The sequence below is a fragment of the Battus philenor genome, unplaced genomic scaffold (assembly GCF_028537555.1).
Source record: "Battus philenor isolate CCGP_79_NKW_IND1 unplaced genomic scaffold, ilBatPhil1.0.hap1 SCAF_35, whole genome shotgun sequence".
NCBI lineage: Eukaryota > Metazoa > Arthropoda > Insecta > Lepidoptera > Papilionidae > Battus > Battus philenor.
In genome coordinates, this window is record NW_027181699.1 from 192000 (window position 1) to 208519 (window position 16520).

The 16520-nt window shown below is 34.3% G+C and overlaps 1 protein-coding gene and 1 pseudogene across 1 annotated transcript; both read right to left on the reverse strand.

Annotated features, from left to right (window-relative positions):
* Window positions 1-5465: 5465 nt before the first annotated feature.
* Window positions 5466-14598, reverse strand: LOC137927629 (acyl-protein thioesterase 1 homolog 1-like). The gene is made up of 3 exons (XM_068771385.1): window positions 14433-14598; window positions 13510-13609; window positions 5466-7143 (listed from the first exon to the last, which is right to left on the reverse strand). The coding sequence occupies exons 1-3, from the start codon at window positions 14439-14441 to the stop codon at window positions 6947-6949; spliced, it is 306 nt and encodes a 101-aa protein (XP_068627486.1). The 5' UTR covers window positions 14442-14598; the 3' UTR covers window positions 5466-6946.
* Window positions 9727-10985, reverse strand: LOC137927631 (uncharacterized; annotated as a pseudogene).
* Window positions 14599-16520: the final 1922 nt, after the last annotated feature.

Below are 16520 nucleotides of genomic sequence, written 5' to 3' on the forward strand. Positions count from 1 at the left end.
GTTCTTCAGTTTCTCTCTTACAATTTGAGAATATAAAAAAAAAGTCATCGACATATACTGTAACAATAGTCTTAAAATTATCAACATTTTTTATATACATGCATGGTTCCAACTTTGATTTACAATAACCTATTTTTAACAAACAACTGTCTACCTTCTTATTCCAGGCCCTTGAAGCCTGTTTCAGACCATAGATGGCCTTATTTAATTTTAATATTTTATTAGAGCTACCAGCAACATCATAATAATCTGGTTTTTGCATATAAATAGTTTCCTCCAAATCACCATTGAGAAATGCAGTTTTTACATCTAGATGTGTAACATGAAGTTCCAATAGTACTGACAATGAAAACAATAGTCGTAGGGTAGTATGTCTAACAACAGGTGAAAATGTCTCCGTGTAATCTACCCCATACTTTTGAGAAAAACCCTTGGCAACTAGCCTGGCACGATATCTTACATTGTTCTCACTGTCACACTTCTTACGCAAAACCCATCTACATTGCACTATGGTTTTGTCTCTAGGCATATCAACAAGTTCCCACGCATTGTTACTATCAAAGCATTGTAACTCATCACGAATAGCCTCTAACCATTGCTCTTTTTCAGGTCCTTTTAGAGCCTCATCAAGCGAAATTTCACTATTATCTTCTATATTATGACCGATGCAAGCATTAGAAAGCCCATACCTGTCAGGTTGTCGTCTCTGCCTACATGCAACATCTCTTCTACCGACACTTACAATACTTTCCATAGAGCTATCGGAAGAGTCCTCTTCTGGTACATATGTCTCATCAAGGATATCTTCATTTTCAGAGCAATCTGAAAAAACCCCCACTGAATCTTCATATACCTCTAAGGAGTCTGCAGGTATTTCTTGGATTGGAACAGAAACTTCATCAGCTACTAGTGGTTTTTCAACAATGATGACATCTCTGCTGGTTGTAATCTGCTTAGTTTTCAGATTGTAAACACGGTATCCTTTCACATCATCTGGATAGCCTACAAGAATTCCTCTTTCAGCCTTTTTATCCCATTTCATTCTTTTTTCCTTAGGAATATGTATCATCACAATGCCCCCAAAAACTCTCAAATGGCTAATGTCTGGCTTTTCTTGTGTCCATAACTCGAATGGAGTCTTCCCATTTAGAGTTGATGACACAGTCCTGTTTTGTAAATAGACTGCAGTGTTAGATGCTTCAGCCCAAAATTGTTCATCAAGTTCAGCATCAAATAATAAACATCTAGCTTTCTCTACTACAGTACGATTAAAGCGCTCTGCCAAGCCATTCTGTTCGGGCGTGTAAGGATTACTTCTTTGATGAATTATCCCAGAATTCTTGAGATGATCATCAAATTCTTTATTACAGAATTCTCTACCATTATTGCTTCTTAAAATTTTAATTTTCTTGTTAAGTTGGTTTTCTACAAGAACTTTATATCTTTTAAAACAACTAAAAGCTTCACTTTTGTTTTTCATAAAATAGATGTATATCATGTGGCTATAATCATCAACAAATAATATAAAATATTTGGATCCTCCAATCGAAGCATTGAACGGTCCACATACATCTGTATGAACAGTATGCAGAAGTTCTTTACTTCTATAGCCATTCTGCGGAAAAGGTAAGCGGCTTTGCTTACCTTCACAACACACCCTACAAGACAATTTTGAAATATTTGCCTTTTTATCTAGCGTGATTCCTTCCACTGCATTCTCCATTCTATTTAGATAATTGCTATTGACATGGCCAAGCCTGCGATGCCAAATATCGCTTGAGTCCATCACAGCTGCCATCAATACTTCAGGCATTCTTAGCTTGTAGACACCATTTAGTAATGTAGCAGTACCAACTAATTCACCACATTTATTGTAAATCTCACAGCCACTGTTGTTAAACAGTACTCTATTGCCTTTAGCAATTAGTTGACTCACAGAAATTAGGTTAGTGGTCAAACTAGGAACACACAATACACCTTCAACAACTATATCATACTCGCAGTTATCTGTTAAGGTTGTTATCGATACGTCACCAGAACATTTCACCGACACCTTTTCTTTATTCGCGACCACAATTTCTTTGATCGAATGCTCAACAGAAACATTTGTGAGCCAGTGTTCATTAGCGGTTAAATGTGCACTCGCTCCGGAGTCAATATACCAGTCATTTTTGGAGAAAGCACCATTTAAAAACACAGCACTAAATGCGTTTGATTGTTTACGTTCACAAGACTTGTTATTTTCTGAATCTTTATCGGAACTGGTGCACTGATTGCGATAATGTCCTGTTTGTTTGCACTTGTAGCATTTTATAACCTTCAATTTTGACTTTGACACATTTGAATTTGACACTTGCCCCTTTTTGACAAAGCTGCCAACCTTACAGTTTTTACGGAAACTCGCAAATGCTCCACTCACGTCGCCACTGTCTTCCTCCAAATCCAATAACTTAGTTTTAATGGCGTCCGCGGTAATCGAAATACCTGAATGTTCAATCGCCATTATCATCGGTGAATATTTTTCGGATAATCCTGCTAGAAGTAGCGATCCGACCCATTCATCGTTAATTTTAAAACCAGATCCACTTAACTTTTGACTAGTTTCAATTATTTGAGTGACATACGAAGTCATGGATGTAGAATTTTCTACCCCGAATCATCAAACAAATTTTTGGGTTCCTCCCATAACTCTTTAGTAGTCTTAGATTCTTTTATATGTACATAAAGAGATGGATCAATAGTTAAAATCAGTTTCGCCTTAGTTTTTAAGTCGGCTGCGGCTTCTTCGGGTTTAGTAACTTTGATGTAATCAAAAGTTCCCTCCAACACGAGAAAATTCTCCGCTGCGAAAGCCCACTCTGTGTAGTTCTCCCGGCCTTTCAGCTTAGGCACGTTCACGATATAGCTATTTGCCATTTTTAATTTTTAACTATATATCACAACTCACAGTTCACAAAACGTATAGTTCTCAATCTGCGAAGACTAATCAGCAAGCTTGTGCAAGTCTTTTCGCGAGAAAAACAGTTTATTTTATAACTCGACTGGGCGCATAACCTATAATAAAACGCCGGTTGTGAGATTCGAACAGAACTAACTTTTTATTTACGTTCAGAAACATACCTACATTTCAGTTTATAACAATGACGGTAGGAACACTATACAATCTATGTTCCAATAGATGGCGGTATATGTATATTAATTAATGATTATTTGTATATAATTTCAACAGTCTTTAACAATAAAAAAATGTTACAACATCTTCCTCAGGTATGTTTTTAATGCCTTACTTCAGTGAAAATCAAAGGCCGAGTTGTAGAAGTTAATTTGAATTGTAAAAAAACAGACACTTTTCAAAAACACACTTATAAAATGCAAATAATACTATATACAGCGCAAGCATAGGAGCTCTTATACTTATGTTAAATTCTACTGCCTAACAATTGTTATATATAATCGTAAATCTGATATTTTCTACATATATGCCTTATGTTACATTTGGCAAAGAAATTATGGGGATTGTGTCAATGAGTTACTGTTATGTAAATTAATAACAGCGACTTATGACATTCTCATTTGAATACACATTAAATTTACAACGTATAACATATAAGGTGACAAGCATAGTTGAAAGCTCTACTCGCCCATTCACTCGCAGGAATTCTTAACATCGATTTTCTGTAATGATAATTTCAATAATCAAGATTATTATTACACTCCCACATTATTGAAACCGGTATCCAGCCTAAATCAAGTGTCTTTTGGACACTGGCATCCATATATCTATTTTGGTAATGACAATAAATTACTTGAAGATTGATAGCAACCATCATTCCTTATTTGTCCTGACATGATTGATCCTGTAAGAACCCTCGAGCCTATTCTCTCAATGGAGGATCCACTGAAGCATCTATGAGGGTTTTGGCCAATACCAATTTGGCGAAATTGTGGTGTGTAGTGGTCCAAGTCGAGGCTCCCCCAGAATCCATTGTGCTTTGCTACCTTAAAAGAGTATTTAATGGAATCAGGCGTTACTTCGCGGAAGTCCATCCTAAGTGTTTAGCACTAATCGGTGTAACATAGCTCCTGAAGATGCCCCGTGGAGGGGTGAAACACGTGTTGAGTGATTTGGTGGTGGCGATTGTGTGATTCGCATTGTTTGCCGCATACGCATTTATCAGCGGGCTGGCGGGCGGTGCATTTCATTGCACGACTACCACTGCATGTGCGGAAGTGGCTAAATATTAGTTCTTTTCTTACCTTAAAAGAGCTCTTAGGCTTGATGCACTCTGCATACGCCATTTGGACAGCACTGAGAGTCCAGCAGTAATAGTGTAGTCCAAAAAAAATGGATCATGATTAATCTTTGATTAAAAATAAACGAGATGCCATTTTAGCTTTGTAGGTTTTTTATAAGTGATATAGTGCCTGGCATTTTCTGCCACAGCAGACTCTTACGGCAAAGAGGTGGTTTTGTATTGTCATTACTAAATAGTGCTTTGGTAGCTTGGTATGTATATAGAGTAGATGAAAATTTAAAAAAAAAGAGAAAATTGTATGCTGGGAACTATATGTTTAATTCGAATGGCTTTCAGTTTTTAATAGTTGTTACTAAATATGCTTATAGTGTTTACATAACAATGCTTCCGGCAAAGGATGTACTTAAGGATGTACTTAATGTGTTCAAACGAGAACACTGCATTGTTGGCTACTGCGCCCAAGATACTTTTTTGTGTTTAATTGTACTTGCACTTTCTAATTCAGATTTTAACACCAATTTGAATTCCAATACCATCAGTGCTGTGGTCACTCTTATGTTTGGGGTCCAATTTGAGAAACAAATACATGCATGACTTGAGGGATTGTTAAATTCTGAGCCCATCGAAAAAGAGGCTTAAACAAGCACTGGAAATGTGCCATTTAAAATGAAAAATTTTAGGGAAAGTTTAAAAATGACAAATGAGCTTTGCTATTTCTTTATGAACCTTAATCCGTCTGTAGAACGAAGTCTTATTTTTAAGACGCAAATTGCTAATGCGACTGCTGCATATCAGTCTGAATTGGAGCTTTTAAAAACTGTGAAGCAAGAGAAAATAACAAAAATCTTCAAACCTTTGTTTATGCCTGTTATGTAGTCTATGGACATCATTGTTATCCGTGACTATAAGCAATACAAGAGACGTGAATCACTGCCTAATTGTAATATTATTTATCCAATACCCTGCCAAGCCAACCCAACTTTAAGACATGCACAACAATGCCTTAAGATAATTAATCAAAAATTTCAATGAAATAGATTTTTTTTTGTTTTCTTTTGTGCCATAGATATGAGCATAACGTATTCACGGTTTCTGTACTCGCGACATGTTTGTGAAACTTATACCCTACAAATAAAGAGCTTTAACTGTAGTATCATAGTAGGATAAAGTGTTTGAAAATAATAACATTCATGTACTATTACCATTTATTACAACATATTCGTAAATAATTTATTCACCGAACAATTAATTAATTAAATGTAACAACTATTGATTAAAAATATGCATAATTCATAACTAATGGTTTATTCTTGTAGATAATTATCTTGTTAGTCAACTTTGATCCCAGAAGTTTATACTGATAATTCAAAATGCATATTGCAATTAAATAGTCTTAAAAAGATTATATTTTAATATATCCAACTGACAATATAAGATCTATATCTATAAACATCAACATATATCTTAAGAGCTATATGCCATGGTCGCTACTAGTGTTGATCGCTTAGGTAGAGTGTCTTTACAAAAACAAATTCAGTTTGATATTCGATTAAAGTTAATAAGTCTACTGCTGGATATAGACCTCTACCATACATTTCTTATACTACCATTTGAATCGGCTTATGTTCAGCATTTCCGATGACCTTAAAAAAACAGATTGTGGGTGGACTTTCTATGCTGTGCTGCCTGTGTGATACTTATTCCAAAATCATAAGGCCCCAACGGATATCTGAACTCATGTTGCCTGTTCACTGCCGCGGGACTATATGGGTTACTAATGTTCATTCTGAACCTAAAGGTGGTGATGAGAGATGCATACTATTATTTGCCATAACATATTTTTTAGGTAAAAAGTTGTAAAGGTTATTCACAACAGGCTGGTATATATCCATTTAATTTATATCATAGGCATATAAATAGGTATTTTTTCCATACAAGTGTCTTCATTAATAAGCCAATAACAACTTTCAATTTTGAGCAATTCATCCATATATCCAATCTCTAGTCACAAAAGAGATTCATACCATGAAGTAGCGGTAAATTAGTTTTAAAAGGGTGACTGTATAGTTCACTCTCTATCCAAAAATCAATGGTTTCGGAAATAATAGATAATGATAATATGGTAATAAAAACTGTTTTTAAATTTTGAATTACTGCATATTAAAATTAAATTATTGTTTACTAAATGTCCCTACATACTTCCTACTGCCATAAGTCATTGTCCCTTAGCATTCTTATACCATAAAAATTAATGTTACATATTTTGAAGTACTTATTTTATACAGGATGATTGAAAATAGTTGTAAAAGCCCTAAATATTTATGGCGACTGTCAAGCGCTTATATGACCCAAGGCGGGTTATGTGTCTTGGAGCAGATCTATTCCATTATCTTCTGAATCTATGCAACCTACTCTAAGTAATATAGTATACAAGTCAATATCAATTGTTCATTTCATTACATCAAAACAAAGGACAATTTTCCATTCCTTTTTTTCTGACAAATGTGCCTTTGAAGCATCTACATCTATAACTGATCAGCCTGCATAACCATTGTTTAGTGTACCGCAACATACTATGCAAGTCTAAATCAGGCCGAGAGGACAGTATCAGCTGCAATGCAATATTATGTATATTGTTCTAACATTTTAAATAAAATTTAACTTTGTTAATGTGCGCTGGGCTGGCTTCATCACAAATTAGGCAATAACTTTTCAATCCAATCTCCAATAAGGTGCATTCCTTTTTTATTGATAGAATGTCCAAGTCTCTCCATGACGTGAAATTCTCCCGTGACACCCAGCTTCTTTAACTCTTCAAATGTTCTTTGGCCCCATGACAGTTCCACTAAATCATCGATATCACCATGCAACTGAAGAAGTGGAGGCACTGAAAAAATACATATGATTATGAAATCTATGAAATATTCTCACGGCCGATACCTAGGCGACAAAACACTTTTATTGCAGACTAAGCTGAGTATTAAAAGCGCAAACAGCTATAAATCATGATGATCTTACAGCAGTAGCTTAAATAGATAACGATTGTTACTTTTAAGTATTAAAATTGCTTATTATAAACATTAAAATTTTCATATAAACTCTCAACAATTTATAACACAACTTTACAATTCATAGATAATACTGCATGTTGATTAAAAAAACCAACAGACATCAACAGGAATGACAAAGGAACTTACTTGCCTTTAATCTATCCCGATGACTTAGCATATATGTTCATAAAGCTCAAAAGTTAAAAAGAAAAACATGATTTTATAACTTATAACTGTCTATACACACAATAAGAGTTGACTTATGTACAAAATCTTTGAAAAACGCTGGATACACATAGTTAACTTATTAGTTAAATCTATGGTGGTCATTTAACCCTTCTTTGCATGATGATGGAAATTTCAATCATAACATTTAATCAACAAAAAAAGATACTCAAAACCCTTGTAATGTAAATTTGTTGTTGCTCGCAACTTTTTAAGCGACTATTGCGTACAACAAAACGCGGTTGTCGAAAAATAGCAAAGGTCACTGTGAATTACCAGACCAAGAACTTGTCAATCTGCTGTTTGTTGTGACTGGAAGAAAGGAGCGAGATTTTAAACTGTTTTATGGAAATAAACGGAGATATAAAATACAAACAAAAATGAAAATGAGTGGAAAAAATGTTTGTTTTCGTGTTTTTGCTACTTTATGTACAATTTATATCAAAACACTATAAATGAATTTCTTAAAACGTTGTGATAGAAATTTACATCACTATGCAGTAACTTCACTTGTAATGTATGGGAATTTTTTTTTGTAAATGTGTATTTTATGTTGTTTTTTGGGGAAACTTGAATGAAATAGAGATATTGAAGATTATCTTAGTAAGTTATAAGGCGGTTGGCTCTCAGAAGATGGTCTTAATGACCAAGATTTCGATGATGAAAACCACGATGCTGATGAAATTATAAGTGTTGCAGGAGGACAATGATGATGATGATGTGGATGAAACTGCTGACATTGAACCTCCTCTTGTAGAAACCAGACGATCAAGAACCCTCTCACACATCAAATTCATCTAATTTGCAGTCTTCATCCAGTTTTCCATTTGACAAAAGAAGCTTGATTTGGAAAAAAAGGAATCTGGTGTATGACACAGATAAAATTACTTTCTTGTAATTCACACCTAGAAACTCCATATCAATGTTTTAACCATTTTATCACTGAAGATTTAATCAAAACATTAGTAGAGAAGACAAATTTATATAAAACAGAGTAATCCCAGTTCATCTATATCATTTACAGAATATGATTTGTATAAGTTCTTTGGTATATTATTATACATGCCAGTAATCAAATTTCCTAGCACAAGATCATACTGGTATACATACTGATATTACTTGTCCGTTTATTGTCCAAGAATACAATAAACATAGGAGTAGATCTCATGGATAGCTTTTTGGGGCAGAAATCATATAAAAATGGGGTCTAAAAAGTGGTATTTGCGTATTTTTTTCATCTATTTGATCTTGCTATTATAAACTCTTGGATTGTTTATAAAAAAAATGCTCAAGAAAGTGGTGAACCTAAAAAGAGTCTGCTTACAATGGGCCAATTCAGAAATGAATTGTCCTTTGTGCTATGCAACAAAGGAACCACCAAAACAGCTAAAAGAGGGCGTCCTAGTACCAGTGTACTAGAAGAAGAATTACAATCAAAAAAAGAAAAGGTTCTCCAGCTCCACCACCTCCAAAAGACATAAGAAAAGATGGTGCTCAACATTGACCAAAAGTAGGTGGGTCACCCCGGTGCAAATTTCCCAAATGTAAAGGCTATTCCACAATTTCGTGTAATAAATGTGGCGTCCAATGGTGCTTGAATAAAATAATTATTGTTTTTTTGAATTACTATTAAGAATAAAGAAGACTAAGTAAACAATATTTTTTATTTATTTAGTACCGAGCTAAATATGTGAAAATGCATGATGATGTAAATTTCCATCATATTGTTTTTTACATAATACAAATTTTTATTTACACTAGGATTTTTTTAAATATTTTTCCTTTAATCTAGAGCATTAATTACATCACCCTGATTTATTTAAAAAAAATAGTAAAAATCATGCAAAGAAGGGTTAAGCTAAAATGGTGAAGATGAGGATGAAATATGCAATCCTCTAATTAAAATTACAATTACATTTGGACCCACCGCTGTTGCCGAGATCTTGGTAAACAATACACTTGTTACTACTACTTTGGTACGTGCGTCGATTATAATCGACGGCCACAAGTGAATGCGCACAGCCGGCACTTATTTGCAGTGCGCTGCGTCGAGCAGCGACACTGAGCCCGTCTTGCTTTTTAACCTACTTGTGATGAGAGTGTTTATGTTACTAACAGATATTAATTGTAATGTTATTAAAGCAACATATGTTTTTGATAAATGAAAAATAAGAAAATGAAAATTGTTGGTTTATTCAATAAATTTTAGATTATTACAATGCATTTATTGTACAATACAGAATAACGTTTTATTCTTTGATGTGATGTATTTCAAAATACTAAACACAAACATTGCATTGCCTGCAATAGCATCTGGTATTACGCCTGTGGCGTTCATTAGAACGCACCCCAATTTATTATCTTAGAACGCATCTGTTCCTCTATGCCCCTTTTACTCTCTTTGACGCGCCGCGCTACCGAGCAGACGGGTCGCTTCAACCGCTGTACAACAAAGGAAATAATTGTAGCTCAGATTGAGATTTCTTATTCAGTGATATAACATTATACGTTTTAACCATCTGGCAAGTGTTTTCCTTACATCGGATTACCTATTACGGGACGAGGGGCCTGTACAAACAACCACCTCTCACGCCTTTCCTTACACTTGGCACAGGCGACACATCGTCTCATTACATTGCCTCTTTTTGTATTATTGTTATTGTATACAGCTCGGAAATGTCCTTCGTTGAAACGCATTCGATACGCTGACGAAGTAACAGAGTTGTGTTCCCGCGCTCCTGAATACTGCTTGCTGCAAAAGTTCTTTTATTAACGCTAAACGATAATTGCACATTGATATTTACTTTTTTCCATTAAATTTATACAAACAATAAACATTTCATGCTGCAATATCCAGCAGATGAAAAAAGAATTTCTTACACCATTTTTCTCGTGCATGAAACTATACTTATTATTGCGTCGCTTTTATGAACAATACCAATCGACTTCCTGTAATCTATCTTCATCTATAATCATCATTCGTGTATCTATCTTCACCTGTCCGATAATATTTCTTACAGCAATTTTTGTATTCTGCTGAATGACTGGTGGTGAACACCGAAACTTCGCGTTTGCATTGCCATTTTAGTGCGAGCATATTTTTTGAAGATTGAAAAGCAAGTTCACCTTTTTGTAATTTCTCTGGCATTTTTGGCATACCTTCACGACGCTTCGCCGTTCCTTATGCATTTGTTGCAAAGCTGTGCAATTATTTAAATAGCGTACTTGGACTTGAATACCAATCATCTACAAATAGTTGATCTTTTCTTAAATAAGGTTGCATTAGTTGCAATATTTTCAGTTTTGGCGGATTTTTGAGAAAATGTTTGCACCTCAGTAATTGAGCCCTTGGTTATAAACAATTAAATCTAAAGCGAATCACGTTGAACAATCACAATACAAATGATTTTATCCCAAATCTATTTTTCTTAGAAGGTATATACTGTTTGAGAAATATTCGTTAAAAATAGAATCATCTTAAAGCAATTAATCTCGGGTCATATGTTCAATACATATATTGGTTCTAAGCACATCATTCATACTACAATATTCGTTAAAAGATATTTTTTATACGCGACACACAGGGTCTTGTGGGATGTTTGAGACTTCAACGATTTTTGACTCATCTAAAAAAATTTTTGATTTGTAGGCAAATACAACTGGCACTGCAGTAAGGATAGCACATAAATGAGTGAAGGTTTTTCTAATAATTGATTAGTGGCATTCTTTTCACACATCTGGTGCAGACAGGTTAAAGAGGCAATAAACTCTTCAGGCTCTTGGCTAGTCTTGCTTTTCAGAAATTTGTACTTGTCATTGTACCTGCCCAGCACACCCGAGTGTATCCATAGCTGCAAGTAATCTGCATGTTTTGGGAATTAAATTATAAAAACTTATTGTCAGCACAAATAATTTATATGTTATGGAGTATACCTCAAATCCTAATTATGGAAAGTTTAGAAAAGCACTGCTACTAAATGAGTATTCACAATTATCATCAATTAACGCATTAGGTGAATGAAAATACTGCAATAGCAGAAATAAATTAAAAGCTCTTTGTTTTGTTCATTTTCGACTATAGTCGACACTCAGCTGTGAGAAAGGTTTTATGGTCAACAAACACCATACCAAAGTGATTAAGGAAAGAACTGAAAGCGAACACTCTTGCCAGGTCTTTCTCTGATTTATATCCCATATAAAATGAGAGTGCTTCATCCATGGAATAAATCCACCTGGATTTAAAGACAATACAACTTTTTCAAAAAATATTACTTAAATCTACAAACTTAACTATGTCACTATAAATTATATTACAGAAATCTTTAACTCTATTTTGGTGCTTTGAAAGAAATGATATTTCATTACACTATTATTAAATGTATATGAAGTTATAATACAGCTTCATTGAAATTTCGTGTTCATGAAAATGAAGGTCCTTGATCTTATTTATTTCACTGTACTTTGTTCTGGTAATATAATATCTTTTATATTAATTACATTTCAATGTGCACAAACCATTATGAAGTACCAGTTATATTTATTACGAGGGTCAAACTGAAAGTTCTTAGAAAATCAAAAACTAAGCATTCTAGCAAGTTATTAGTTTTATTATAACTTTTCAAAATAGCGTCCATTTACATCAATACATCGCTGCATTCGATGGAACCATTGAGAAAAGCACCTTGCCCACTCGGCCTTAGGGGTCTCTTCGACGGCGTTTTGAAACGCAGCCACTGCTTCTTCGGCGTCCATAAAATGTTTTCCTCGAAGTTTTTCTTTTATTTTCGGGAATAAATAAAAATCGCAGGGTGCGAGGTCGGGGCTATACGGCGGGTGACCCAGTAATTCCACGTCTGAGGTCGCCAAATAGTCGATCGTTTGCCTGGCGGTGTGCGACGAGGCATTGTCGTGATGAAGGAGGATCCTGCTGCGAGGTCGTTTCTCTCGAACTTTTTCCAAGACGAGTGGCAAACAGTTGTTAGTGTACCACTCTGCATTAACCGTTTTCTGATCCTCTAAGACAACTGTCGCGTAATGACCTGTCTTTCCGAAGAACGAGGCCACCATCTTTTTTCCAACACTTCGACCTCTCTTCACTTTAGTTGGCAACTCTTCGGAAGGAAACACCCACTGAGCAGACTGTCTTTTGGTTTCCGAATCATAACAGTAAATCCAGCTTTCGTCACCCGTTAGTATGTCGAACACAGCATTTGAGTCACCTCCGTTAAATTTTTGGATCATTTCTCGGCACCAATCAACACGGCGGAGTTTTTGAGCCTCGGTCAAATTATGCGGTATCCAGCGGGCACAAAGCTTCCTGACCGCTAAATGTTCATGGAGGATTTGGTGCACTTGACTCATACCTATGCCTAGACTTGTCCGAATCTGCTGATAGGTCACTCTTTTGTCAGTCTCTATCATACGCCGCACAACACTGATATTGTCTTCAGTCGTCGCTGTAGAAGGCCGTCCCTCACGCAAATCATCGGTGAGATTAGTTCGACCACGTTTGAATTCATTAAACCAGTTGTAAACTGTGGCACGAGATGGGGCTTCATCGTGAAAAGCCAATCGAAGTCTATCATAACTTTCTTGTTGACTTATATGACATCGAAAGTCATAAAAAATCATTGCACGAAAATTTTCTCGGCTTAAATTCATTCTGACGTGCACAGACAATTTTCAATTTGCCGCCAAATCATAAAACAAATGACAAATGAATGAAATGTATACTCAATATTATTGGTAAAGAGTTCTATTTTCAAAATTTAAACTTATTTTTTTTAATATAATGCTTTTAAGTTGCCAGTTCTAAAAACTTTCAGTTTGGCCCTCGTATTATAATGTCCGTTTAAATAAATGAGTAATGGTAGCCCAGCAATACAGAACTGAGACTTGAGATCACAGGTCACAGTTCAATACCCAGGATACAATCATGTAATTCACACTTAATGGATTAATTATATAGGAATGCTCACCAATACACACTGGGATCACCATCCTGCCTAGTGTGGCGATTTTGGTATATCTCTCCATAGATATCTTCAGGGGTGGCCTAAGCCGGTAAGTGTTTATGGGCTGAAATTCCAAAGATAAAAGAAATAATTTATAAAACAAATTATAACAACAAATTTAGTGTCAATTAATGCAGTAATATAAGGTACACCTCTGTACTAGAGATTTGGTAAGAATATACCTTTCATTGAAAAGACAGCTCAAAAACTAACTTGTAAACTATAGCTCTTAAGTATAAAAAATGTGAAACACTTAAAAAATTCAGAAGAGGTCAACTGCTGATATCCAATAGGAGTAATAGAAAGACGCCTATATTCAGCAACTTCTGATAACTTTAATAAAGTTATCTGTCTACCAATATAATGATGATAAAGAAAATTAACAATAATTCTGTTTATGGGGTTAACTTCATCATTCTCACTCTTAATCAAGTGCCTCGCTTGCATCTCTATTTTTGCTAAAGAATCCAAATTCTTTGGGGCATCTTGATCAATGTCTGCTCTGTGAAACCATAGATAATTTGGTAATCCACCAGCTGAAGTGTAAGGTTGAAGAGGCGTGGTGAAGTATACACTTTTATTTGTGGAAATATACAATTTTTTGCCATCAAATTTACCCATTCTCTCATGTGTTTACCATTAGCCCCTGTGTATAGTAATGAAGTAAATAAAAATAAGTTCGTTAATATTTCTTTAATTACATTCAAAAACCGACGGTCGAGTGGATATTGATAACATTTGAATAACCTTTTTGATCGCTTTGCGTGATAACGACGAAGTTAATCTCTCAATGTCTCAATTTATTCATTAAAAAATTTTAGCACATTTATGTAACCAGAAACGAAATATAAACATAATTGTAAACGTTTATTAAATCATTTACTTACCAGAGCCATGAAAAAGTATTACAGTAGCCGTTTTTGGCTCTAGTATTTTCTGTAAAGTCTTAGAGCTCTTAACGTAGACATTTATATGGAATAAAAAATGTAACAAAATAATTTATTATATAATAATGTATAAATAACCTTCCTATCCTGAAGACGTTTTATTAGATCAAAATAATGTTGCAAAAAACTAGGGATGTGCGAATGCAAATAAAATCGGAAATCAATGTCATCGATTTTAGTTTTAATCATTAATAGAGCGTTTTGATTCGTTTCCCCTTATTTTTATATTAATAACGAATAAATAACAAAAATTCATAACATATGTTTAATATTTATTATAATATTAAAACTAAATTTAGATACTTTATTACTTTCTAACATTATTTTTTTAAAGCAAATCAAAATTTATTTGTACTATTAATAGTATATGACAACTGTCGAACAAGATTTTTCATTTTAAATAATACAATTTACAACTTTTTCATAAAAATTTGTAAAAATAGAGACGTTGTGGTTTTGCAAAGGAAACCTTTTACATTACAAATTTATAAAGCTTAAGTTTTCTTGTGCATATATATTTAGAGGTACGGAAATTTCGCAAAAAAAAATCACCAATTTCGCATTTATATTTTTCAAAATTTAAAAATTTCGCATAAATTTCGCATTTATATTTTTGAAATTGTAAAATTTGGGTAAATTAGGTATTTATTAAACAAAAATACTTGTTTAGTAATTTTTTACAAGTCTTAACATAAAACAATTTTAATTAATTAAAAGATATCATTGTGGAAATTTCAACATTTGACTCCTTAAGCGTCGTTCTTCTGTCCGTTACGACGACATTGTACATGCTGTATAAGCATTCAGCGTCCACGCTGTTGGTTAGACTCCAAATACTCTGTAATGCTGCTTCAGCAAAGGACGGAAAGTTGCATTTGACAGCCAACAATATGTTCCTTATATTGGGGTTTTCATTTATATTAATAGACCGAAGAATTAACCTATGAAAGTGCGCATGCCCATCAATTAACTCATTTTGAGGAAATCCTTGGAAAAAAGGAATTTTCGAAAAGCTTTCCAGCAATACGTTTATATTTAATGTGGTTGAACTTGCAGCCGCAGATGGGGAAAACAATTGGCCATTGTGAAAGAAAGCCTCGTTCGTCTTATTTAATTTCATGTGAAGAGAAAGCTTACTGAAACTTTTGTCGCTTGCTGATTTCAACATAGTTTTCATTGCCTCATCAATTCCTTCATAGTCCTTAAGACAAACAAATGTTACAATATTGGCACATCAAAATATTTGTGTCGGACACATACAGACCATCTTTCTTAAATTCTAGTATTCCATCTGTCAAATCTTTCGTAGGGCGTCCCATTTTAAGAGCATAAAAAAAAATATTTTTGTAAAACACTTGCGTGCCTAAAGCGTTACAAATGAACACTGCTCGAGTGCTCATATGCAACATCCCCGACTCGAGCGATAGGCAACGAACAAGAGAGACTCGAAAGCTTTTGTTCTGTCGAGTCAGTTCGTGTCCAAAAAGTGCGTCGACCGTTTCGTCCAAAACGAACTTCACTCAAGTTTAATTGACGCGAGTCGCGATTCGGGCGATACGATAATAATTTAATAATCCATCATACGAACACTTCCATATATTTCGCATTTATTCGCATTTATGTGTAATTTTCGCATTTATTCGCATCTATTTCGTAAATACAAAATTTCCGTACCCCTATATATATTTTAAGAGTAGTGAACTTTAGGTGAAGGAGGAGTCCTCTGTACTTAATGAAATAAAACACATTTGGATGAAGTAGACCTTATGGCAATCGAGTCTCGCGAGTTAGCATGTGGGCTAGACACAATGAAATTGCCACATTTGTTTTCTTTTACATTTAAATTTTTTGGGTATACTGCCGAAAATATGGCCAATATTTAATTTTACTTTTTATGTATTTAAAAAATTATAATATGTAATTTTTCTATATAAAACAATTTTACATTATCTCTTTTATTTCAATTTTTTCCCATTCTAGAATTGTTACTATCCGTTTTACTAGATCTTCCGCTAAACACACCCGTAT

Excerpts from the sequence above, each read along its gene's own strand:
- LOC137927629 (XM_068771385.1), bottom strand. Across the intron at positions 7,144-13,509 it reads GGTGATCCCAGTGTGTATTG|TGCCTCCACTTCTTCAGTTG; the intron begins GTGAGCATTCCT and ends GTATTTTTTCAG.